The sequence below is a fragment of the Ambystoma mexicanum genome, chromosome 10 (genome assembly GCF_040938575.1).
Source record: "Ambystoma mexicanum isolate Mex_15411 chromosome 10, UKY_AmexF1_1, whole genome shotgun sequence".
NCBI classification, from domain to species: domain Eukaryota; kingdom Metazoa; phylum Chordata; class Amphibia; order Caudata; family Ambystomatidae; genus Ambystoma; species Ambystoma mexicanum.
In genome coordinates, this window is record NC_090932.1 from 89,150,717 (window position 1) to 89,175,981 (window position 25,265).

Sequence of the window (25,265 nt, forward strand, 5' to 3'; positions counted from 1 at the left end):
GCCAGTTATAAGTCTTCGGTACCAAGTACTACAAACTACAGGGGATGGTGTCATTGTAAGCATGACTTGTAGCAAGCTGCAGAGAGAGGCACACACAACGAATAAAGACTAGATATTTGATACCATACTCCTCCTTCAGCACTTTCTGGACCCCATTGTTAATCCCCATCATAACAGAGGCATTGTCAGTCCCTACCCTCAGGAGTTTATCTTTTTTGAGACAATGCTTCGAAGAAAGCCACAACAGCATGGGCTTTAGATCTGGCATTTCCTCCTTCCAACTCAACAAGCCCCAGAAATGTTGACACAATTGTCTTCTGGGTGTCACTAAGGTACCTTATCACAACCCCAGGTACTTAGAAACACTTACATCCATGGACTCATCGAGCAGGAGGCTGAAACGCTGGTCACCCACATCTGAGAGCAGCTTTTTCAGAATGTATGTTGCTAGAACACCATGTATCATTTCTGTGCCCTTTGTCCTGTGCATTTTGAAGTGGGGAGCAGCAGTGGAGTCTAGGAAAGAAGCTCTACACGCTTCTCCAATTTAATCACATGCCAGCATGGAACGTGTGATAGCTAATGCCTTGATGGCCTCAGCCTTTTTTTAACCATAAATGGCAGCTTGTTTTGGGTGAGACTGTACGGCTTTGCCTTTAGAATTTGCTTTTGAGTCGCCATGTGTTTTTTGACATCACTAAGTTTGGCGCAGAAATCAGCCTTATAATACAGGCAAGTATGCCCGGGTATCACTGCCAATAAGTGGCTTCGACCAGCCTTTGAATGCAGGGTTTAATTCACACTCCTTCCTGGACTTTTAAGTGTACAGTTTAGACTGAGACATGATGAGCTAGGCAGCTAGATGTTTAGCTTATGTCAGAAAGGCGCACCCACACAGTAGACGAAGTAAGTGACTGAGCCGGTGTGAGTCAAATGCAGCGATTTATATTTGTGCAGTGATTATCGTAGACACAACAACATGTAACATTTACAGTGAATGTAAGCCAGGACGGGATCAGCCAGTGGAGGGATCAGTCACTAAGGGTCGCAACAGACCAGAGGGGACATCAAGAAACCTCGGAACCCAATAGAAGCTACATGAAAAAGGAGGGCAAAGGTTATGTTACAACTAGGCTGCAAAATGTTATGTCACAACTAGACTGCAAAAGGTTATGTCACAACTAGGCGGCAAGTCCATGTTGCAATAAAAGAGCCAACGAAAATTCTGTTTACAAAAAACATAGTCTGGCCTGATTGAGGTGCTACCCAGTGGTGGGAATGGAACACATAAAAAGGGGTATCACACAATGGCCGGGGTGGGGGTGGAGATTGGAGGAGGCAGAGCTGGCACCGGCAGTTGGACTCCGCTCCAAGGAAATGTTCTGCCCATGTAGTGAAAATCAAAAGTTGGCATCCATGAACCCACAGCTTAATTTCCAAATAACTGCTGTCAGCACAAAAGCAGCATTTGGAATTTACTAGTATGACAAGCATTATATAACATCTCCATAACTATTATCTTTAATAAAAACACAAATTCCTACAACCCATGAGCGTCTTAAACACCTAGCAAACATCGCTCGCTAGCATGTCTTCACTCCCTCCCCCTCATCTATCTACCTACAATCCATTTGTGAGGGACCTCGGGCACAGTAGCCCCCTCCCCCTTATGCGACTGCAGGCCATTGGCCATTGAAATAAGACCTGCATTCGGGATTCACCAGACAAGTATTATATAACAGCTCCATTAATATAATCTGGAATAAAACACAAAATCCTACCACCCATGAGCGTCTTAAAGCATGACTTCAATCCCTCCCCCTCATCCATCTACCTACAATCCATATATTTGTATTGTTTGATTCTCAAAGAATGTTAACAAAGTTAAAAGTTAAAAAGGATTTAAAAAACATCTTAAGTGTGTACAGCTTTCCCCATAAGTGTGTCCAGCTTTTCCCAAAGACGGCGGGGATGTACAGTGCAATTTCATGTTACAACATAAATCGGTTAACACATCTAAAATACAATGCCATATGCAATCTACTACAATTCCGAACATATTTAATAACAAAGCAACCATAATTCCTGTTAACGTTGCTTCATGAATTCATCCGGCGAGTAGATGCACAATCAACAGGGTAGTCGGTCAACCTATAAAAACACTTTGTGAGGGAGTTCTGCACAGTAGCCCCCTCTCCGTTATGCGGCTGCGGGCAGTGGACCATTAAAATAAGACTTGCATTTGATATTCCAACATTACAAACAAAGCCCCTTAAACCAAACGTACACACATCATTCACAGGCATACAGCACTTACAGTAATGTGGTCAAGACTTGCAGCTGTGCAGCAGTGGCAACCGAACGAAGGATTCAAGGTAGGCCAGGCACCAACAAGATTCACTCGAGTTTATTCAGAGGACTACTGCGGTAACTGTGGCAGAGCAGTGCATGTTCAATGTCACGGACTGACGATGACAAAGAAAGGAAAGCAGTTTAGTGTAGTTTTGCGTCCGTACAGCAAGAATAATCTTGCAGGCCGGGGATCGAAATGGCTCCTTCTTGTCAGTGACGTCATGTCACGTGTGTGCCGAGGTCGAGAGTATTGGTTGGTCCGCTCTGGTTCTTGGTTGCACCTCACGGCAGCGCGGGCCAACGTAACATTACTTCTATTGTTTTGGAGAAAAAAGTGTATGTTACCAAACCAATAGAAAAAAGTTGCTAGATATGTCGCTAGCTGCTGTTTTACCACAAAGTTGCTAAGGGCCGTGATTTCTCGCTGAATATAGCGACAAAGTCGCCAAGTTGGCAGCACTGGTTATGAGTGCTTCCTGAGCACGGGGCCGGATACGGCTGGCCCCAGGAGGACGCCCACCACTGCCTCCCTCAGGAGAGGCGAGGAGTTGTGTACCCCCAGGTGGGTGGAAAGAGGGCTGGTCCACTATGCAGGCTGTCCCTCTAATGCCCCCTTTGAGGGCTGGCCAGCCCCTGAGCTTCTATTGTAGTCCATCCCGGTATGTTTTTTCCCACCGGTTGCAGCTCTGTTGTACGGCCAGGTCCCCTCCATCATTCTTTAGGCTTACTTATTTTGTCTTCCTTTGTGGCTGGCCATTCTTCCTATCAGTTGGGCTTACTCTGTACTGACTCAGGTCGCTACTAATAGCCCACGGTGGTAGGGCCTACCTTCATACATTTGGCATAGGAAAACTCTGAGGATGACATTATCAGCTCCCCGTCCCCTTATCCTGAGACCTGCCCACATTTTTGCAAGCTGGAGACTGGTAATCTACTTTTTTAATACATTTGGAAGAATCTCTTGCATTGCCCCTACCCTATACAATATCTTTACAAGGCCACGCTTCAATACCTTGGACTCCCTAGGCGTAGCTTTCACCAACTACGCTGACGACACCCAAATACTGATCCCAATCTCAGGCAACTATACAGATGACTCAAACATCCTCAACAATATCTACTCCACTCTACTTTGTGTTCGATAGTGGAGTGAACATTGGTGGCATGGGACTTGCGTCCCATGCCCCTGGTCTGAGCCCCGGGGCCCAAGAAATGCAACATGCCATTAGGCATCTCCAAGTTCATGGTTTGTGATTATGTCTTCAGAGCTTAAAGCATAGTGTTGTCAGTAGGCAAGGGACCACGCCTGGGTGTACCCCATTTCAGCATTTATTCTCTATTTCTTTGGGAAAGCGGAGTGGAGCTCTTGGGCCACATTCTGCCCCACGGCAGATATAAAGGGCTGTTTAGGGAGCCAGGAATGGGAAGATCAGTGGACCTGCACAAGGTCTTCTAGGCACCCAATGCCCACATCCCCAAAAAGTCTTGTTTGTGTTATATAGTGGAGTGCACATTGGTGGCATGGATCTTGTGCCCCTGGCCTGTGCCACATCACCCAAGAAATGCAAAATGGTATACACGACTTCAGAATTTACTCTGTTCTTTTGGGAGGTGGATTGGAGCCATTGGGACACATTCTGTCCCTGAAGGGATTGGAAAGGCCATTTAAAGAACCAGGTATGGGTTGAAGGGGGGGATGGGTGCAAGGTCTACTAGACACCCAACCCCCCACATCCCCAAAATGCCTTGTCTTGTGTTCTATAGTGCACTTTGGTGGCCTGGGACGTGCGCCCCATGCCCCTGGTCTGGTCCCCCTGAGAAACACAAAATGCCATCAGGCCCTGATTCTACTCGACCTCTCGGCAGCATTCGACACAATAAGCCATGACATTCTCATCAAGAGATTAGAAGAAACAGGTATAACGGACCTAGTACTACTCTGGATAAAATAATTCCTAGCAAACAGAACAGAGACTGTCTGGACAAAGCCCTTCAAATCTGCTCCACGAGTGAACGGCTGCAGAGTACCACTAGGATCCTCACTATCACCACTGTACTTCAACATCTACCATACTCCACTAATCAAGATCTTCCAAAAATACAATCTTATATGCTACAACTACACAGACGACACTCAAATCATCTACAAAATCGAAGATGCACAAGAAGAACAGTCAACTCTAGGAGAATGTCTCAAAGAAATCTACGACTGGATGAACGCCAACAACCCAAATATCAGCCCAGGAAAGACAGAAATGATGATTATATCCATAAACCAAGAGAGCAACACTTACATACTGTGCGCGATACTGCGCCCACACCATCAAATATAGTAAAAAACCTGGGAGTCCTAATGACCAACGCACTAACATTAGAACCACAAGTAAACGCATTAATTAAGAAATGCTTCTACCTCCTTCACTCAACAAAAATAATCCTGCCATTCCTGTCCTTTACCCACAAAACACTGACAATCATCACCCTCATCATGTCAAGAATCGACTACGCCAACAGCATCTACCTCAGAATGCCGGAATACCTGCTGAAGAAAACTGCAATGCATCCAAAACACAGCGGCCAGACTCCTCCTCAAACTATCTAGAAGAGACCACATCACACCAGTGCTAGTAATGCTACATTCGCTTCCAATCAAACAACATATCACTTTCAAAACAATGTGCATAACACACAGGGCAATCAGCGGCCAGGGAGCAGAATTCGAAGAAAACATATCACTTTCAAAACAATGTGCATAACACACAGGGCAATCAGCGGCCAGGGAGCAGAATTCGTAGAAAAAAAAATAACCATCTACAAGGCGTGGCAAAGTCAGGGACAAGTCGGCCTCTGTTGTCTGCGGCTGTCCGCATCTGAAACGCAACCCATGGCCCTGTAGCCATGTTGCCTTGCAACCTCCTTTCTTCCCCAGTGCTCCCGGGCGAATCATCACCCGGTATCAGGAACTCCATCAAGGTACTGGCTTGCATTTTCATGACCGTAACAATACCAACTTTTTTATCCTCTGATAGCCTTCAATCAGACGCTAGGTTTACATATACCGGTCCTAATTCCAACCTCACCTATCCATTGACTACTAAAACTTCTGCTGCGATAGACTTGGACCTCTGGAATAACAGGTCACTATGTAATAAAACATCTGCAGTACTGGACTTCTTTTTAAGACTACACTTTCACTTTCTATGCATCACTGAAACCTGGATTTCACCCCATACTACGACTGTTGCTGATGTCCCCTGAGCCTACAGTCACGGACAATGGACTGGCATACTTTATCGCTCTTCTTATTTCTCCATTCCTCCGCCAGTTACTATACCAGTCTACTCTTCTTTTGAATTCATTTATAAGATCTTCACCACTCACCATGCTATCTCATTCCTCATTGTTTACCATCCCCCTGGCCCACTTGGCTACTTTTACGATGATATTGATTATCTTCTGTCTCATATCCTCCCTAGTCAAACCCCACTTGTACTATTAGGAGATTTCAATCTTCATCTTTCTTCTATACACTCGGCCTCTCCTTTTCTTTCTATCTGTGACTCTGACTTGCTCTCACCCCTTCCTTCTCCTCCTACTCATATTTCTGGTTCTTCACTAGAATGAATCTTCCTCTCTACTTTCACTGCTTCTTCTGTACTAGCTCTACTTGTTTACCTATCTAACCACTCCTTAGTCTCTGTATCACTTATTTCCTCTACTCCTCAGATCTCCCCTACTTCTCTTTCACCAAAAATAAAATGTTCGGCGTGATCTACGCAATTTCAACTCCTCGCTCTTTCATGACACATGCACCACTATACTTCGTTCTTCCTGGAAATTCTCTTCTCTCAGTGCTGACGAGGTAGCGTCTGGTCTCTCATCATCCCTTTCCCTGGGTCTCGACCAACTCTATCCTCTGTCTCCTTTTCAGCCTACCCATACACCCTGTCAACCCTGGCTTTCCTCTGATCTCTGTGCTATGTAACATCTTCTCCGCCGACTGGAAAGATGCTGGCTCAAAACAAGATCTTCATCTAATCACTCTGCCTATTTCTCTTATTACACCCTCTACGACAACTGTATAATCTCTCCTAAACGTGCCTATTTTCAGATCTTCTTCACACCCAATCTACCCATCCAAAGTGCATTTTTCAAACTCTAACATGGCTCCTTTCCCCTCCTTCTCTCGATCACTCTATTAATTATACTCTCTCTGCATCTGATTTTGCTCAATTTTTCTCCTCTAAAGTTCACACGCTGCGTCAAGCCATTGTAAACTCTCTCTCCCCAACCACCTTACTCTCATCTCCTCCTTTCCCCTCTTAATTCATCTCCAGCTTTGCTCCCGTTTCCAACTCTGATGTGCTACTCTTGCTAGCCAAAGTTCATCCTACAGCAACTCCCACTGACCCAATTCCATCTGCTCTTATTCCTAAGGTTTACCCTCTTCTCATACCATATCTTGTCTCTTTCTTTAAACACTTGTCTCTGTACTTCTGTCTTTCCTACAGCCTTTAAACATGCAATTATCATTCCTATCTTGAAAAAACCAACATAAAATCCTCTTATTGTTTCTAATTTCCATCCTATCTCCCTCCTACCCTACCTCTCTAAACTCTTAGAGTGTCTTGTATATTCTCAGATTTCATCCTTTGTCACTGATCTAGCTCTTCTTCCTCGCGTTCAGTCTGGTTTTCGTCCTCTGCCCTCGACTGAGGCTGCTCTGATCTGCGTGCTTAACTCTCTTCTCTGAGATCGCTATTCCAAATTCTCTTCTGTTCTTATTCTTCTCGGCTTATCTGCTGCTTTTGACACTGTGGATCATTCTTTGCTCTTGGAATCTCTCTCTTCCTTTGGTCTCAGAGGTTCTGTCCTTTCCTGGTTCTCCTCTTATCTGTCTAACAACTTTTTCCATCTCCTGGGCTGTCAAGAGCTCCTCGTCTTTCCCCCTCAATGAAGGAATCCCCAAGGACCAGTCTTGGGTCCTTTTCTATTCTCATTGTACACTTCTCAACTTGCTGCCATAATCTCTTCTTTTGGTCTGTCTCATCACTTCTACGCCGAAGATACACAACATTTTCTATCCTTTTCACCACATTCTCCTACCTCTCGTTACTGTCATTTCCATCTCTATAATATACGTAAAGTTTGTCCTTTCCTCACTTTTCAAGCTACTTATCTCTTCCCTAATTTTATCTTGACACTTTTACTGCTCTAACACTCTTTTTGGTCTCCCAAGCTCTTGTCTTGCTCATTTAAAATCATTCTATAATTCTTCTGTTCGTCTACTTTGTCTTCTTTCTTATCGAGACTCTATTTCTTCTTCAATTGCCTCACTTGGCTGGTTGTCCTTTCATTCCCAACACAAATTTAATTTCCTTTGCTTAGTCTTTAAATATCTCTATGGGCTTGCATCTGACTATTTTACCGTACTATTATCTTTCTTTACTCCCTCCCGTTCTCTCCGCTGTTCTTGTTTCTTTAGACTGAACGTTCCACGTCCTCCATGCGCCCAGTTCCGTTTCGATCTTTTCAGCTTCTTGCTCCCTTACATTGGAATGCTCTCCCACTCTTTCCCCGCTCTATCACTGTTTACTCTCTCTTTAGTCTCTCTCTGAAAACTCATCTTCTTCATTGACCCTGATTGCCTGCTACCACAATTGATTGATATCTGATATGTATTATCTATCACTATTTTTGTACCGTGCCCTGTTTTTAAAAGGTGCAGTGCTTTGGATTAAGGAGCTATATAAAATTCAATAAAATACAAATACAAGACGACAAGGTTCCTTAGATCAAGCAATCCGCCTGGAACCAAAGCCACATTCTCCCACCTGGCGGCAAAAACCTGGAACAACCACCCAAAAGAAATAAAACACACAAAAAACCACCTAAAATTTAGAAAACTACTCAATCCCTGGCTCTTCAAGACCTCAGAACCAGACAGAAACAATAAAACCGAAAATGCAAAGGGAACCAGTTTACAAAAACCCATGACGGTACAGATAACACTGAGAAGTGACAGAGAAGGGGGCCACCCGAAAGAACTAAAGTGACAATGCAAGGCTGAACTGACCACAAGCAACAATCCAATCAGAACAGAACAATAGCTAACAAGGCAGACACAAACAGGCACAACTATCAACCTTACCCACTACCAAGCATCCCCCTGACAGACATGACAACATGACCCATGTGTAAACCCCAACCCAATGCAACTGTACATCCACACTATCCAACTATTACCTCACGCTCACAAGACAACCATCCTCAAACCAACCCCTCCATATAAGCTAACCCGCCAGCCAATATCAGACCACTAGCACTACACTAAGAAACCCATGCCCTAGCTAGTTAGTAGAAGATGGAATGCACTAGACTGACATACACAAATCCCTAGCAGTATTCATGGAGATGTACTGACTTCATAAACTACCAACCCAACACACACAACAAAAATCATTGGAGACATAGGTATGGTGATTCCTGTGCGTCAATAAAGACATACTGGTAAGGACTGAACTGTACCCCGTCACACAAAGACAGAGCTATGGGTGTGGGCATAGGTCACAACTAGATAGATCCATGGGGACCAGTTTGCATCAGGCACAGATTGGGATGTAAGGGCTGGCCTGAGTAACAACAAACATAGAATTGTAGAGATTGAATAGCGAGACATATGGACAGAAAGATGAGAGACAGCCGTGTGTCATGCTGAAACAGGATCACTGCAAGGAAGAAATTCATCTAAATCTTGAAAGACACACAAAATGAGTGTGTGTTTCTTCAGACAACAGTGCTAATAACCAACCCTACTAAAACCTCACCCCTCCTCATACTCCTCTCAAACCCTAACTAAACACAACCATATCTCTTAAACCACAGCAACCTGCATGCACTTTACTACTACACCACAACAACAAACACACCACACAGAGCCCTACACAACAGCACATGATGGATTCGGACCGGATACCACACCCAAAAGCTCAGTGAACGATGTTAACCTAACTGAAGCTGCCAACAGCACATCACAGCTCCCTTGCTCTTTCTCCAAACTTTGTCCTCTAACGTGCCCTAAGCCACCCACCTTTCTTTGAGATCCACCAGAACACCAGGGGACCACTACGGTGGTGATAGTGTGCGGTATAAATATCCTTTAACATTAACATTAACAATACAGGCCCGGATGGCAACAAACCATCTTTGCCTTAAAAGCGGCAAAACAGAGATCTTAATTGTCAGCACCCACAATGCCCTCAAGTCCCTCAACACTCATTACACTGCAATCCAGATAGACAACTGCTCAATCCCGGTCACAACCACTGTTAAGACCCTAGGAGTCTATCTTGTCGCCTCTCTCAGCATTACCAGACAAGCAAACGCCATTGCCTCCTCAGCAGCTTATGCCACTGAGGTCCTCAATGCCGCCAGACCCTTCCTCTCCAAAAACAACTGCCTTACCATTGCCTGTGCTATCATTGGCTCTAAGATCAATTATTGCAATGCCTTATTCACAGGCACCTTCGCGGGAAACATCCACAAACTCCAAGTCATACAAAACAACTCCCTGCGAGCAGCTCTGAATATCCCAAAAAGAGAACAGATCTCAAAGCCAGGAGAGAAGCGCACTGGCTCCAAATCCAGGAGCGCATCACCTTTAAAACACTCTCCATTGCCCAAAAGGGCCTCTCCAATACAGTGCCCCAATACCTCACCCAAAGAATCACTAAAGTTCACTCCACTAGACCTACGAGGGCCCCGTACACTGATCGACTCATCATCCCCAATGTAAAGAGATGCAAAGCCTTGCAGCAAAACTCTGGAACTACCTCCCTCCCTCATTGACGGTTGAGGAATCCTATTGGATATTTCGTAAAGCCCTCAAAAAACAGCTCTTCACCTAATCAGCCACTTCAGATGAGCAACCCCACAACTCCACCATAGTGCATGTCATCATGCACAACCTTGTACTCTATGACACGCAACCATATTACTCACCTATCACATGCCTGTTACATGACTCACAATGATTGCATGACACAACTCCACTACTTGACTTGCTCTGTAACAGTGCCTCGCTGCCTCGGGGTTGTTTGCACGCTTATTAAATGAAATACATAAATAATAGACAAGGCTGATTGGAATGGTTGCAGAGTTAAGACTAAGCAACTCAGGAAGCTGTAAACAGGCTATATTGTTTTTGTAAGTAAAATAGCTGCCGTTTTCTTTCGAGTTGTTTGGCTTTTATTATTCTGCAGAGCCGCTCTCCCATTTGCTGCTCTCGCCTTCATCAATACACTTTTGAGAGCCCAAACATTCCATTAAGGAGGGGGGGCACCCTGAGAGCTGGGGGTGTCTTCATCATTTTTTGCAATTTGACTGTAATCTGGCAGAATATTGCATAAAGGCCCAGGTACTTGCCCCAGTGGTGTGGCCTCTGGGCTGGCTTGGGAGTAGAAGGTGTTCTATTGTTATTGATAATGTTTGGCACAGTGGGGTGTTGAGGGGGGTGACTGATAACAATGCATAACAATGAACCCCATCAGTAAGTCAGGAAATGGACCGGAACCCTGAGAGAGCAGAAGAGAAGGGGTTTCTTTCAATTGGTCACCTTGAGGTGCACGATTGATGCTGAGAGTAAAGTGGCCACTGGGAGACTTGCATACCTACATTTGCGCCGTGGGGGGGGGGGGCAATTCCTTTGCTCCACGAGCTACGTGTGTATTACAGACGCCAGCCTGTCTCCCCCGTTACTCAGGGCTTCGCTTTGGCTTTGAAGTCGCCGCGTTCTTTCTGGCAACTTCCCGCCTCTTTGTAAAGCATCCCCCCACCCCGGCCCTCGAGTTCGTCGTTTTGCATGCGGCTGCATTTGGCTGTAACTGGCGTGCCCCCAGACAATTGATCGCTCGGTGCTGGACACTACCTGCGCTATTGCCGTGGTGCAAGAAAAGGGGGTTCATGTTCCAGATGTCTCGCCCGCTTAATGCCTTAGATTTTGAACACCCGGCCTGCAGCCAGTCGAATCTAAGGAAAATTAATTGGTGGCTGGAGACAGCAATGATAGAAGCAGGAACTAATTGGTGGCTGGAGACAGCAATGATAGAAGCAGGGGCAATACATTGGTGGCTGGAGGCAGCAATGATAGATGCAGGTGCAATACATTGGTGGCTGGAGTCAGACATGACAAAATCAGGGGCAATTAATTGGGGGCTGGTGTCAGACATGATAAAAGCAGGGACAATTAATTGGGGGATGGACACAGCAATGATAGAAGCAGGGGCAATTAATTGGTGTCTGGAGACAACAATGATAGAAGCAGGGGCAATTAATTGATGGCTGCAGTCAGACATGATAAAAGCAGGAGCAAAGAATTGGTGGCTGGAGTCAGACATGATAAAAGCAGGGACAATGAATTGGGGGATGGAGACAGCAATGATAGAAGCAGGGGCAATTAATTGGTGTCTGGAGTCAGACATGATAAAAACAGGTGCAATGAATTGGTGGCTGGGGTGGTCAGACATGATAAAAGCAGGGACAGTGAATTGGGGGATGGAGAGAGCAATGATAGAAAAGGGGGCAATGATCTGGTGGCTGGAGGCAGCAATTATAGAAGTAGGCGTAATACATTGGTGGCTGCAAACAGCAATGATAGAAACAGAGGCAATTGGTGGCTGGAGTCAGTATTGATAGAAGCAAGAGCACTTCATTGATAGCGGGCGCAGCAATGAGAGAAAAGGGGCCAAGGAATTGGTGATTGGAGACAGCAATGATAAAAGCAAGGGCAATGAAATTGATGGCTAGACAGAGCAATGATAGAAGCAGGGGCAATGAACCAGTGGCTGGAGACAGACATGATAGAAACAGGTGCAATTAGTTGGTAGCTGGAAACAGCAAGGATAGAAGCAGGAGCGATGGATTGGTGGCTGAAGACGGCAAGTATAGCAACAGGAGCAATACACTGGTGGCAGGAGACAGGAAGGATAGAAACAGGAACACTGGCATGGTGACTGGAGACAACACTGATAACAGCAGGGGCAAGGAATTGGTGGCTGGAGAAAGCAATGATTGAAACAGGAGTTATGTATTCGTGGCTGGAGATTGCAACAATAGAAGCAGGAGCAATAAAATGGTGGCTGGATATAGAATGATAGAAGGAAGAGCAATGAATTGGTGGGTGCAGACAACAATTATAGAAGCAGGAGCAATACAGCATGCAGACAGCAATGATAGAAGCAGGAGCAATACAGCATGCAGACAGCAATGATAGAAGCAGGAGCAATACAGCATGCAGACAGCAATGATAGAAGCAGGAGCAATACACTGTCGAATGCAGACATCAATGATAGAAGCAGGAGCAATACACTGTCGAATGCAGACATCAATGATAGAAGCAGGAGCAATACACTGTCGAATGCAGACATCAATGATAGAAGCAGGAGCAATACACTGTCGGGTGCAGACAGCAATGATAGAAGCAGGAGCAATACACTGTCGAATGCAGACATCAATGATAGAAGCAGGAGCAATACACTGTCGGATGCAGACAGCAATGATAGAAGCAGGAGCAATACAGCAGCGGATGCAGACAGCAATGATAGAAGCAGGAGCAATACACTGTCGAATGCAGACATCAATGATAGAAGCAGGAGCAATACACTGTCGAATGCAGACATCAATGATAGAAGCAGGAGCAATACACTGTCGGATGCAGACAGCAATGATAGAAGCAGGAGCAATACAGCATGCAGACAGCAATGATAGAAGCAGGAGCAAAACACTGTCAAATGCAGACATCAATGATAGAAGCAGGAGCAGGAGCAATACAGCGGCGGATGCAATAAGCAATGATAGAAGCAGGAGCAATTCATTGGTCGCTAGAGACATCAAGGATAGAAGTAGGGGCAATTAATTGGTCGCTAGAGACAGCAATGATAGAAATAACTACTAGATGCGGGTGACATCTTCACAAGCCTAGTAAAATTGGCAGAATCTTCCGCTGATCTAACTCTGGCAGCGTTATTAGGAATCCCCTCTGTATGTCTGCCATAGGTGGGCACTCACCAGATGCACACTCATTTTAGCCAGTCACAAGCCTAGAATGTTCCGAGAGCTCTGATTGGCTTGAATTTGAGTCATTTTAGCCAATCAGAGCACTGAACATTCGTGTGTATCCCTATTGAGCAAAATATATCCACGTTCCTATTGGCCAGAACTGCCCTCACAAAAATGCGCCTCACCAACATCCACTTAATCTGAGAGGTCAATGGGAGGCACCATCAGAATATGGCACCACAGGCGGATTTGCAGAGAGTGTAAGTTTCACATTTCCTTTCCGGACCACAGTAGAGGAAATATGATTTGTGCCACTCCTTGCTGCTGAAAAGGGCTGCACCATACTGCGAGTTCTGCTGCACCGCACAATTCTTTTAGCTGGCCTAATGTACAATTCCTGCTCTCCCTATTCCAATTACCCCTTAGTAATATTTCCTAAATGGTTAAAGTGAGCTAGTTACCCAAACTTCAATAAATAAAATACCTGAGGGAAGATTTGACATGCCCTCTTGCAATGAAATGGTGTTGGTCCATGTAATGTAAAATGAGGCGATATGCCCTGAGGCGGTGGGCCGACCGCTGTGAGTGTCCCTTAACGAGGGCAGCATTGGTGTTACCTACATGGAAGGCCTGCTGGACGAGCTGCACATCGCCATTAGCACCCATGTTATTATCAACATGGGTGCTAATGGTGTTTACATAAAAAAAGTACCTTTGAAGCACGACCTTTGGAACAGCAAGTCCGTTTTCAATGATCATAACGTTGGACTTCATCGACGTTGAAAACGGACTTCCTGGATGATAGCACAGCAGGGTGCCAGGTCGTGGTTCAAAGGTTAAGTTCGTTTTTTTTTAACACACTCTTCACACCCAAATAGGAAACTACACAGGTGCTAAGAGAGGAGGTGGGAGGGGCAGGGGAAGCAGAGAAGGTGGCGCTGGCTGCCCAGGCAGCTAGTAATGCGGCTTGTACCAAACAGTACAGCCTGCGTTCCGAGCCTCCTGATTGGCTGGTGCCCCCTGCAGGGTGCTAATGTAACGTTTTAGAGGCTGATGTCACCTCATTCTTGTGTGGTTTTTCTACGGAAAGGTCAGAGTAAATCTACTATGAATCGATCCAGAATCATAAGAACAGGATGCTCAATGCAGTAAATCGCAATTATGAGAGAAGTTAAGAATGCCAATCCATTGACAATGGCAGGCACCCTTGGCAGTGGCGTGACTCAAAGTCATTACGGCTAAAACCAATATCCATGCCATAAACATGACAACTCACTTTGCAACCCGTGATTGTTGATCAATCTAAGGCGTTTTTACACCAAGGCGATGCAATCATGGGGTATGTGGCTCTGGTTGATAACATGCTCTTATTGGCTAGACCTCAGAAGTTGTGGATGGGTCCCTTTATGGAAAGATTGTTCACATTGTAGAGGGGTTTCTACTTGTGCTTGAATAGTCCTTATCCTATGGATGGGGACCTTCTGTGCAGGGGAGCCGACTTATGAATTTCCCGCGGGGCGGGGCAAATACAGGAAGTGACATCACTGGCAGTTATAGGACCGCAAATTTGCATGTAGTCGCCAACTTGGTGCAAAGGCGCGCGGGGTGGGGTGGAGGCGGGGGTGGAGGCGCGCGGAGTGCAGAACAGTGGAAACATTGGCTAGCATGTACTGCATATACTAAAGTCAAGTAAGAAGGAGATATAAGCCTTCAAGTTGCATTCCAGTAGGCCATCACTGTCCCTACTCCACCCCTCTATAATCATCCAGGTTGTAGTAGCCCTCAAAAGGCAGAGCAACACAACTAAGATGGGAGAACAAAATGCTGTCCCATCCTGTGAGTGTGTCAAACGTCAGAGCAAAGACTGTGCGTGTGCCTCCTACCTTGGAGCACAATCTCACTAATTTGGTGCACATCTCGCAAGTGGGAGCATGGGAATCCCCTGCGTGTGTGTGGGCTGCAGACCCTGGATCGCATGCTCACTTCTTCACTGTGAAACTCTGGCAAAGGCTCTTTGGGCAAGCATTCAGGATGGGTCTCACACCTCAATTTCTAAAAATCGTTTTGGGTTGGGTGTATTTGTACATCTGTGCACCCCTCTTGGCCAGAGGGGTGAACAGATGTAGAGGTACACCCAACCCAAAATGATTTTTAGAAATTGAGGGACAGACTTGTTTTGCATCTGCACCTCCATTTCTAAAAATCGTTAAGGGTTGGGTGTACCTCTACACCTGTGCACCCCTCTTGCCAACAGGGGTGCACAGATGTACAAATACACCCAACCCAAAATTATTTTTAGAAATTGAGGGACAGACTTGCTTTGCATCTGTGCCTCCAATTCAAAAAATCCTTCTGGGTTGGGTGTACCTCTGCATCTGTTCACCCCTCTTGCCAAGAGGGGTGCACAGATGTACAAATACACCAAACCCAAAATGATTTTTAGAAATTGAGAGACAGACTTGTTTTGCATCTGTGCCTCCATTTCTAAAAATCGTTTTGGGTTGGGTGTACCTCTACATCTGTGCACCCCTCTTGCCAACAGGGGTGCACAGATGTACAAATAAACCAAACCCAAAACTATGTTTAGAAATTGAGGGACAGATGCAAAACAAGAGCCTCTTGCTTTGCATCTGTCCCACAATTTCTAAACATCGTTTTTCCCCGGCTTTTACCCGGGCCGCCAGAGAGAGACACAGTATGGATGGAACAAAGGGCCATCCATACGGCGTCTCTTCTCTCCGGCCGGGGGGGGGTGCTCAGCCCCGACTTCATTCTGCCGGGGGGGCCCGGGCCCCGCAGCCCCCCCGCCCCCGGTACTTGGCGCCCCTGCTTCTGTGGTGTGAACACCTGATCCAGCGAGCAGAGTGAGAGCATTTAAAGAGGGCCCCAGACCAATAACACCTGATCTGGCCCACTGGAGTGGGTGTTAAGGCCCTTAGCAGCCCTAGGTTGTCAAAGCAGCAAACTGGGGTGCTAAAAAAAAGTATTTTCCTTCCTACAACGGGACGCGCATGGAATCCCGTTGTACAAAGGAAAATCCTTTACAAACATGGCCGCCATGGAAAGGGAAGGGGAAGCTCCGTACGGAGCCCCTCTTCCCTTTCCATGGCGGCCGTTCTGTGCAGAGAGGAAGGTGCGGCTGTGGCACCTTCGCAATAAGATAAGTTGGGAGAGGGAGGAGGATTCCAAATTTTAAAAAAGAGGTTAGGGGAAGATGCCGGTTGTGGGAGCCGGCCATCAGGTGGCTTGGAACGCAGGTTTACACCGGCTTACGCCGATTGGCTGGCTAACCCCACCCGGGTGCTAATGATGATGTTGACCAGAGATGATGATGCTGTTGTCATTGTAGAGGGGATTCTCCTTGCGCTTGGATAGGTAGTCTGTATCCTCTGGACGGGGATCTTCTGGTGGTTATGATGATGCTGACCAAAGATGATGATGCTGTTGTCATTGTAGAGGGGATTCTCCTTGCGCTTGGATAGATAGTCTGTATCCTCTGGACGGGGATCTTCTGGTGGTTATGATGATGCTGGCCAGAGATGATGATGCTGTTGTCATTGTAGAGGGGATTCTCCTTGCGCTTGGATAGATAGTCTGTATCCTCTGGATGGGGATCTTCTGGTGGTTATGATGATGCTGACCAGAGATGATGATGCTGTTGTCATTGTAGAGGGGATTCTCCTTGCGCTTGGATAGATAGTCTGTATCCTCTGGGTGGGGATCTTCTGGTGGTTATGATGATGCTGACCAGAGATGATGATGCTGTTGTCATTGTAGAGGGGATTCTCCTTGCGCTTGGATAGGTAGTCTGTATCCTCTGGGTGGGGATCTTCTGGTGGTTATGATGATGCTGACCAGAGATGATGATGCTGTTGTCATTGTAGGGGGGATTCTCCTTGCGCTTGGATAGATAGTCTGTATCCTTTGTACGGGGATCTTCTTTTGGTTATGATGATGATGTTTATATTGCTAAATGTTTGGGTGTCCCCTATGTTTACATTTTTCTATTTTATTTTCAGTTGGGTGGAATACCGAAGATGATGCCTTTCCACACCAACTGCTCCAATATGGAGTTTCTCCAGCACCACCCAGACCTTCCCCATAAAGTAAACCACCCGGGCAGGTGCAATCGAAGCCACCAGGAAGCCCCGTTCGGCTTTGGCTTCTCCAATGAAGAGGATTATAATCTGACGATAGAGGAGCTGCAGTTCAAATACTTGGGCCCGCGGAGGTCCAACTTCTTCATGCCAATTTGCATCGTCTATCTCGCGATCTTTGTGGGTGGTGCCCTCGGGAATACCTTGACCTGCATTGTGATTTTCAAACACAAGATCATGAGGACTCCCACAAACTACTATCTGTTCAGCCTGGCGGTGTCTGACCTCCTGGTCCTCCTGATGGGGATGCCCCTGGAGCTGTACGAGCTTTGGAGCAATTACCCCTTTCTATTTGGCAAAGGTGGCTGCTACTTCAAAACCCTGCTCTTTGAAACAGTGTGCTTTGCCTCCATTTTGAATGTGACTGCACTCAGTGTGGAGCGATACATCGCTGTGGTGCACCCGCTCAAGGCCAAGTATGTGGTGACCAGGAACCACGCCAAGAGGGTCATCATCAGCGTGTGGCTTCTCTCCATCCTTTGCGCCATCCCCAACACCAGCCTGAACGGGATCCTCCACGTGGAACTGCCAGGCAGGGGGGTGGTGCCAGACTCGGCCACCTGCACCATCGTGAAGCCACGTTGGATGTACAACCTCATTATCCAGATCACGACCATCCTGTTCTTCTTCCTGCCCATGGGGACCATCAGCATCTTGTACCTGCTCATTGGCCTGCAGCTGAAGCGAGAGAAGCTGCTGCAGGTGCTGGAGGCCAAATCGGGTGCCGACTGCGACAGCTACCAGAATGTCAGGCTCCAGCAGGAGAAGAGCCGGAGGAGGCAGGTGACCAAGATGCTGTGTAAGTCAAAGGGGGCGGGGCAGGTGACCAAGGTGCTGTGTAAGTCAAAGGGGGCGGGGCAGGTGAACAAGGTGCTGTGTAAGTCAAAGGGGGCGGGGTAGGTGAACAAGGTGCTGTGTAAGTCAAAGGGGGCGGGGCAGGTGACCAAAGTGCTGTGTAAGTCAAAGGGGGCGGGGCAGGTGAACAAGGTGCTGTGTAAGTCAAAGGGGGCGGGGCAGGTGACCAAGGTGCTGTGTAAGTCAAAGGGGGCGGGGCAGGTGAACAAGGTGCTGTGTAAGTCAAAGGGGGCGGGGCAGGTGAACACGGTGCTGTGTAAGTCAAAGGGGGCTGGGCAGGTGACCAAGGTGCTGTGTAAGTCAAAGGGAACAGGGCAGGTGAACACGTTGCTGTGTAAGTCAAAGGGGACGGGGCAGGTGACCAAGGTGCTGTGTAAGTCAAAGGGAACAGGGCAGGTGACCAAGGTGCTGTGTAAGCCAAAGGGAACAGGGCAGGTGACCAAGATACTGTGTAAGTCAAAGGGAACAGGGCAGGTGACCAAGGTGCTGTGTAAATCAAAGGGAACAGGGCAGGTGATCAAGGTGCTGTGTAAATCAAAGGGAACAGGGCAGGTGACCAAGGTGCTGTGTAAGTCAAAGGGAACAGGGCAGGTGACCAAGATGCTGTGTAAGTCAAAGGGGCGAAGTAGGTGACCAAGGTGCTGTGTATGTCAAAGGGGGCGGGGCAGGTGACCAAGGTGCTGTGTAAGTCAAAGGGAACAGGGCAGGTGACCAAGATGCTGTGTAAGTCAAAGGGGCGCAGCAGGTGACCAAGATGCTGTGTAAGTCAAAGGGGGCGGGGGCAGGTGACCAAGGTGCTGTGTAAGTCAAAGGGGGCGGGGGCAGGTGACCAAGGTGTTGTATAAGTCAAAGGGAACAGGGCAGGTGACCAAGATCTGTGTAAGTCAAAGGGGCGCAGCAGGTGACCAAAGTGCTGTGTAAGTCAAAGGGGGCGGGGGCAGGTGACCAAGGTGCTGTGTAAGTCAAAGGGAACAGGGCAGGTGACCAAGATGCTGTTTAAGTCAAAGGGGGCGGCGCAGGTGAACATGGTGCTGTGTAAGTCAAAGGGGGCGGGGCTTGTGACCAAGGTGCTGTGTAAGTCAAAGGGAACAGGGCAGGTGACCAAGGTGCTGTGTAAGCAAAAGGGAACAGGGCAGGGGACCAAGATGCTGTGTAAGTCAAAGGGAACAGGGCAGGTGACCAAGGTGCTGTGTAAGTCAAAGGGAACAGGGCAGGTGACCAAGATGCTGTGTAAGTCAAAGGGAACAGGGCAGGTGAACACGTTGCTGTGTAAGTCAAAGGGAACAGGGCAGGTGAACACGTTGCTGTGTAAGTCAAAGGGGACGGGGCAGGTGACCAAGGTGCTGTGTAAGTCAAAGGGAACAGGGCAGGTGACCAAGGTGCTGTGTAAGCCAAAGGGAACAGGGCAGGTGACCAAGATACTGTGTAAGTCAAAGGGAACAGGGCAGGTGACCAAGGTGCTGTGTAAATCAAAGGGAACAGGGCAGGTGACCAAGGTGCTGTGTAAATCAAAGGGAACAGGGCAGGTGACCAAGGTGCTGTGTAAGTCAAAGGGAACAGGGCAGGTGACCAAGATGCTGTGTAAGTCAAAGGGGCGAAGTAGGTGACCAAGGTGCTGTGTATGTCAAAGGGGGCGGGGCAGGTGACCAAGGTGCTGTGTAAGTCAAAGGGAACAGGGCAGGTGACCAAGATGCTGTGTAAGTCAAAGGGGCGCAGCAGGTGACCAAGATGCTGTGTAAGTCAAAGGGGGCGGGGGCAGGTGACCAAGGTGCTGTGTAAGTCAAAGGGGGCGGGGGCAGGTGACCAAGGTGTTGTATTAGTCAAAGGGAACAGGGCAGGTGACCAAGATCTGTGTAAGTCAAAGGGGCGCAGCAGGTGACCAAAGTGCTGTGTAAGTCAAAGGGGGCGGGGGCAGGTGACCAAGGTGCTGTGTAAGTCAAAGGGAACAGGGCAGGTGACCAAGATGCTGTTTAAGTCAAAGGGGGCAGCGCAGGTGAACATGGTGCTGTGTAAGTCAAAGGGGGCGGGGCTTGTGACCAAGGTGCTGTGTAAGTCAAAGGGAACAGGGCAGGTGACCAAGGTGCTGTGTAAGCAAAAGGGAACAGGGCAGGGGACCAAGATGCTGTGTAAGTCAAAGGGAACAGGCAGGTGACCAAGGTGCTGTGTAAATCAAAGGGAACAGGCAGGTGACCAAGGTGCTGTGTAAATCAAAGGGAACAGGGCAGGTGACCAAGGTGCTGTGTAAGTCAAAGGGAACAGGGCAGGTGACCAAGATGCTGTGTAAGTCAAAGGGGCGAAGTAGGTGACCAAGGTGCTGTGTAAGTGAAAGGGAACAGGGCAGGTGACCAAGGTGCTGTGTAAGTCAAAGGGAACAAGGCAGGTGACCAAGATGCTGTTTAAGTCAAAGGGGGCGGCGCAGGTGACCAAGGTGCTGTGTAAGTCAAAGGGGGCGGGGCGGATGAACAAGGTGCTGTGTAAGTCAAAGGGGCGGGGCAGGTGACCAAGGTGCTGTGTAAGTCAAAGGGGGAGGGGGCAGGTGGCCAAGATGCTGTGTAAGTCAAAGGGGGCGGGGCAGGTGACCAAGGTGCTGTGTAAGTCAAAGGGGGCGGGGCAGGTGAACAAGGTGCTGTGTAAATCAAAGGGGGCGGGGCAGGTGACCAAGGAGCTTTTTAAGTCAAAGGGGGCAGGGCAGGTGACCAAGGAGCTTTTTAAGTCAAAGGGGGCGGGGCAGGTGACCAAGGTGCTGTGTAAGTCAAAGGGGGCGGGGCAGGTGAACAAGGTGCTGTGCAAGTCAAAGGGGGTGGGGGCAGGTGACCAAGGTGCTGTGTAAGTGAGGTGGGGCAGGGGTAGAGAGATGGCCAAGATGCTGTGTAAGTCGAAGTGGGTTGGGGCAGGTGACCAAGATGCTGTGTAAGTTAAAGGGGGCGGGGCAGGTGACCAAGGTGCTGTGTAGGTCAAAGAGGGCGGGGCAGGTGAACAAGGTGCTGTGTAAGCCAAAGGAGGCAGGTGACCAAGGTGCTATGTAAGTCAAAGGGGCGGGGCAGGTGACCAAGGTGCTGTGAAAGGGGAGGGGCCAGGTTACCAAGGTACTGTGTAAGCCAAATGAGGCAGGTGACCAAGGTGCTGTGTAAGTCAAAGGGGGCGGGGGCAGGTGACCAGGGTGCTGTGCAAGTGAAAGGGGAGGCGGCAGGTGACCAAGTTGCTGTGTAAGTCAAAGGGGGTGGGGGTAGGTGACCAAGGTGCTGTGTAAGTGAGAGGGAGGGGGCAGGTGACCAAGATGCTGTGCAAGTGATATGGGGGGGGCAGGTGACCAAGGTGCTGTGCAAGTGAAATGGGTTGGAGGCAGGTGACCAAGATGCTGTGCACGTCAAAGGGGGCGGGGCAGATGACCAAGGTGCTGTACAAGTGAATGGGGAGGGGGCAGGTGTCCAAGATGCTATGCAAGTATAAGGGGGGGCAGGTGACCAAGATGTTGTGCAAGTATAAGGGGGGGCAGGTGACCAAGATGTTGTGCAAGTGAGGGGGGCAGGGGTAGATAGGCGGGTAAGATGCTGCGCAAGTGAGGGGGAGGAAGCAGGAGACCAAGATGCTCTGTAAGTAAAAGGGGGTGGGGGCAGATGGACAAGGTTCTGTGCAAGTGAAAGGGTGCGGGGCAGGTGACCAAGGTGCTGTGTGAGAAGGAGGAGGCAGGAGACCACTATGCTGTATAAATGAGAGGGAGGAGGCAGGTGACCAAGGTGCTGTGCAAGTGAAAGTGTAGGGGGCAGGTGACCAAGGTGCTGTGTAAGTGAGAGGGAGGAGGCAGGAGACCACTATGCTGTGTAAGTGAGGGTTGAAGGCGCAGGTGACCAAGATGCTTTGTAAGTGAATGGGGGGGGGGGGGGAGGGGACCAAGGTGCTGTGTAAGTGAGAGGGAGGAGGCAGATGACCAAGATGCTGTGTAAGTGAAAGGGGTTGGGGGCAGGTGGTCACGATGCTGTGTATGTGAGAGGGAGGAGGCAGGTGACCAAGATGCTGTGTAAGTGAAAGGGGGTGGTGGGGTAGGTGACCAAAATGATGTGTAAGTGAGAGGGGCAGGGGTTGATAGGTGTCTAAGATGCTGTGCAAATGAAGAGGGAAGTGTGGGGGGTGATGGTCAAGATGCTGTGCAAGTAAGGGTTGAGGAGGCAGGTGGCCATGATACTGTGTAAGTGAGGTGGGACAGGGGTAGATAGGTGACCAAGAAGCTGTGTAAGTGAAATGGGATAGGGACAGGTGACCAACATGCTGTGTAAGTGGGGGGGAGCTGGAATTGGAATGCAGGAAGACAGTGTTAATGTTAGTTACTGGAATATAATTGTCCTTGTTCATTTAGCCATTATTTCCTTAAGCATGTATTAAGTCACATTTTCATAAATGTTTAAGGTCATCATGTTTGACTAGGATAATAGCAGAACACAAAGCTCCTATTACAGATTTATTTGTGCATTTACACAAAAATCCACCATCAAGTACCAGAAGAGCTATTTTTAAAACTAGGAAACCACTATCAGCATATGTACAATTAGTCAAACTGATCTGTTTTTATTCCATATTAATCTGTGTCAGGGACATTTTAAGGATTTGTGTTGTTTGAGGCACAGACACATTTTCTCCCTCCCAAACTAACAAAAAAGAAGGGATCACATACCTCTGGCATGTTGCCACTACCATCATTGTGGTATCACTTACCTTTGGCATTCTGTCACTCCCATCAATGTGGGGTCACACAACTCTGGCATGCTGTCACTCCTATCAATGTGGGATCACATACCTATGGTGTGCTCTCACTCCCATTATTGCAGGATAATTTACCTCTGGCGTGGTGTCACTCCCATCATTGCAGGATCACATACCTCTGGCATGCTGTCTGCTGTAACTCCCATTGTTGTGGGATCGCATACCTCTGGCATGCTGTCGCTCCCATTGATGTGGGATCTCATACCTCTGGCATGCTGCCACTCCCATTGTTGCTGGATCACATTTATCTTGCATGCTGCCACTCCCAGGGTTTCTGGATCATATTCACCTGGCATGTTGTCACTCCCATCATTGCAGGATCTCATACCTCTGGCATGCTGCCACTCCCATTTCTGCTAGATCACATTCATATTGCATGCTCCACTCACATTGTTGCTGGATCACATTTATCTGGCATGCTGTCACGCCCATCATTGCAGGATCACATACATCTGGCATGCTTTAACTCCCGCCATTGCAGCTTCATAAACCTCTGGCATGCTGTCACTCCCACTGTTGTGGCATTACTTACCTCTGGCATACTGCCACTCCTATTGTTGCTGGATCACATACCTCTGGCGTGCTGTCACTCCCATCATTGCAGGATGACATTTCACTGGCGTGCTGTCACTCCATTCATTGCAGGATCACATACCTCTGGCGTGCTGCCACTCCCATCATTGTAGGATCACATACCTCTGGCGTGCTGTCACTCCCATCATTGCATGATCACATACCTCTTATGTGCTGTTACTACCATTGGAGATGGCTCGCATACCTCTGGCCTGCTGCCACTCCCATTGTTGCTGGATCACATTCATCTGGAGTGCTGTCACTCCCATCATTGCAGGATCACATACCTCTGGTGTGCTGTCACTCCCATCATTGCAGGATGACATACCTCGGGCATGGTATCACTCCCATCATTGCAGGATCACATACCTCTGGCATGATGTCACTCCCATCATTGCAGGATCACATACCTCTGGCGTGCTGTCACTCCCATCATTGCAGGATCACATACCTGTGGCATGGTGTAACTCCCATCATTGCAGGATCACATTCATCTGGCATGATGTCACTCCCATCATTGCAGGATCACATACCTCTGGCGAGCTGTCACTCCCGTCATGGTAGGATCACATACCTCAGGCATGCTTACACTCCAATCATTGCAGGATCACAAACCTCTGGCGTGCTATCACTCCCATCATTGCAGGATCACAAACCTCTGGCGTGCTATCACTCCCATCATTGCAAGATCACAAACCTCTGGAATGCTGTAACTCCCATCATTGTAGGATCACATACCTCTGGTGTGCTGTCACTCCCATCATTGCAGGATCACAAACCTCTGGCGTGCTATCACTCCCATCATTGCAAGATCACAAACCTCTGGAATGCTGTAACTCCTGCCATTGCAGCATCACATACCTCTGGCGTGCTGTCACTCCATTCATTGCAGGATCACATACCTCTGGCGTGCTGTCACTCCCATCATTGCAGGATTACAAACCTCTGGCATGCTATCACTCATATCATGGTGTTTTAGGATCATACTTTGGCGATGTGAAGGTATGTGTGATACCTATCCATGCTGCGTGCCTTCTGCCTTTTTCTCAGGAGTGCCCTTGCTAATCACCATATGACACCCTGCCGGCTTTCCACTTTGTGCCCTTTTTTATTCCTGCCACCTATACCTATCCCCTACCAAGAGCCTTCAAGGTCACCCCAACACCATGCCAGTTCCTCAGCTGGCAGTCTCTACTATGATCCTTTGATGATTAAGGACCGGTGCATGTTTTCTCTCTTGACTAGGTGCTCAAAATTGAGAAAAGTGCTCTCATTTCGATCAATTCGATCAATTGCATGTAGAAAATAAAGTAGATCCCCTTTGCATATTTCATCCAGCAGGTAATATACAGGACCTGCAAATGAATTCTGTCTAAATGAACACGGGGTATCAAGAAATTATTTTGAATGTATTCTTACAATCCACAGGTGTAAGGCACACCAACCTTAACACCAAATGGCAAATCACAAGTGAATGGTGGCAGTCAATCCAGTCCATAATCAACACGTATTTGA

General features: G+C 47.9%; 1 protein-coding gene across 2 annotated transcripts in view; it reads left to right on the top strand.

Annotated features, from left to right (window-relative positions):
• The window catches only part of NMUR1 (neuromedin U receptor 1), a 545,957-nt gene that overhangs the window by 306,473 nt on the left and 214,219 nt on the right, over positions 1–25,265 (top strand). For both annotated transcript variants that reach the window (XM_069617555.1, XM_069617556.1), the window contains exon 3: positions 17,427–18,363. In XM_069617555.1, the coding sequence (XP_069473656.1) occupies positions 17,427–18,363 (937 nt within the window). The remainder of the gene's footprint in view (positions 1–17,426; positions 18,364–25,265) is intronic.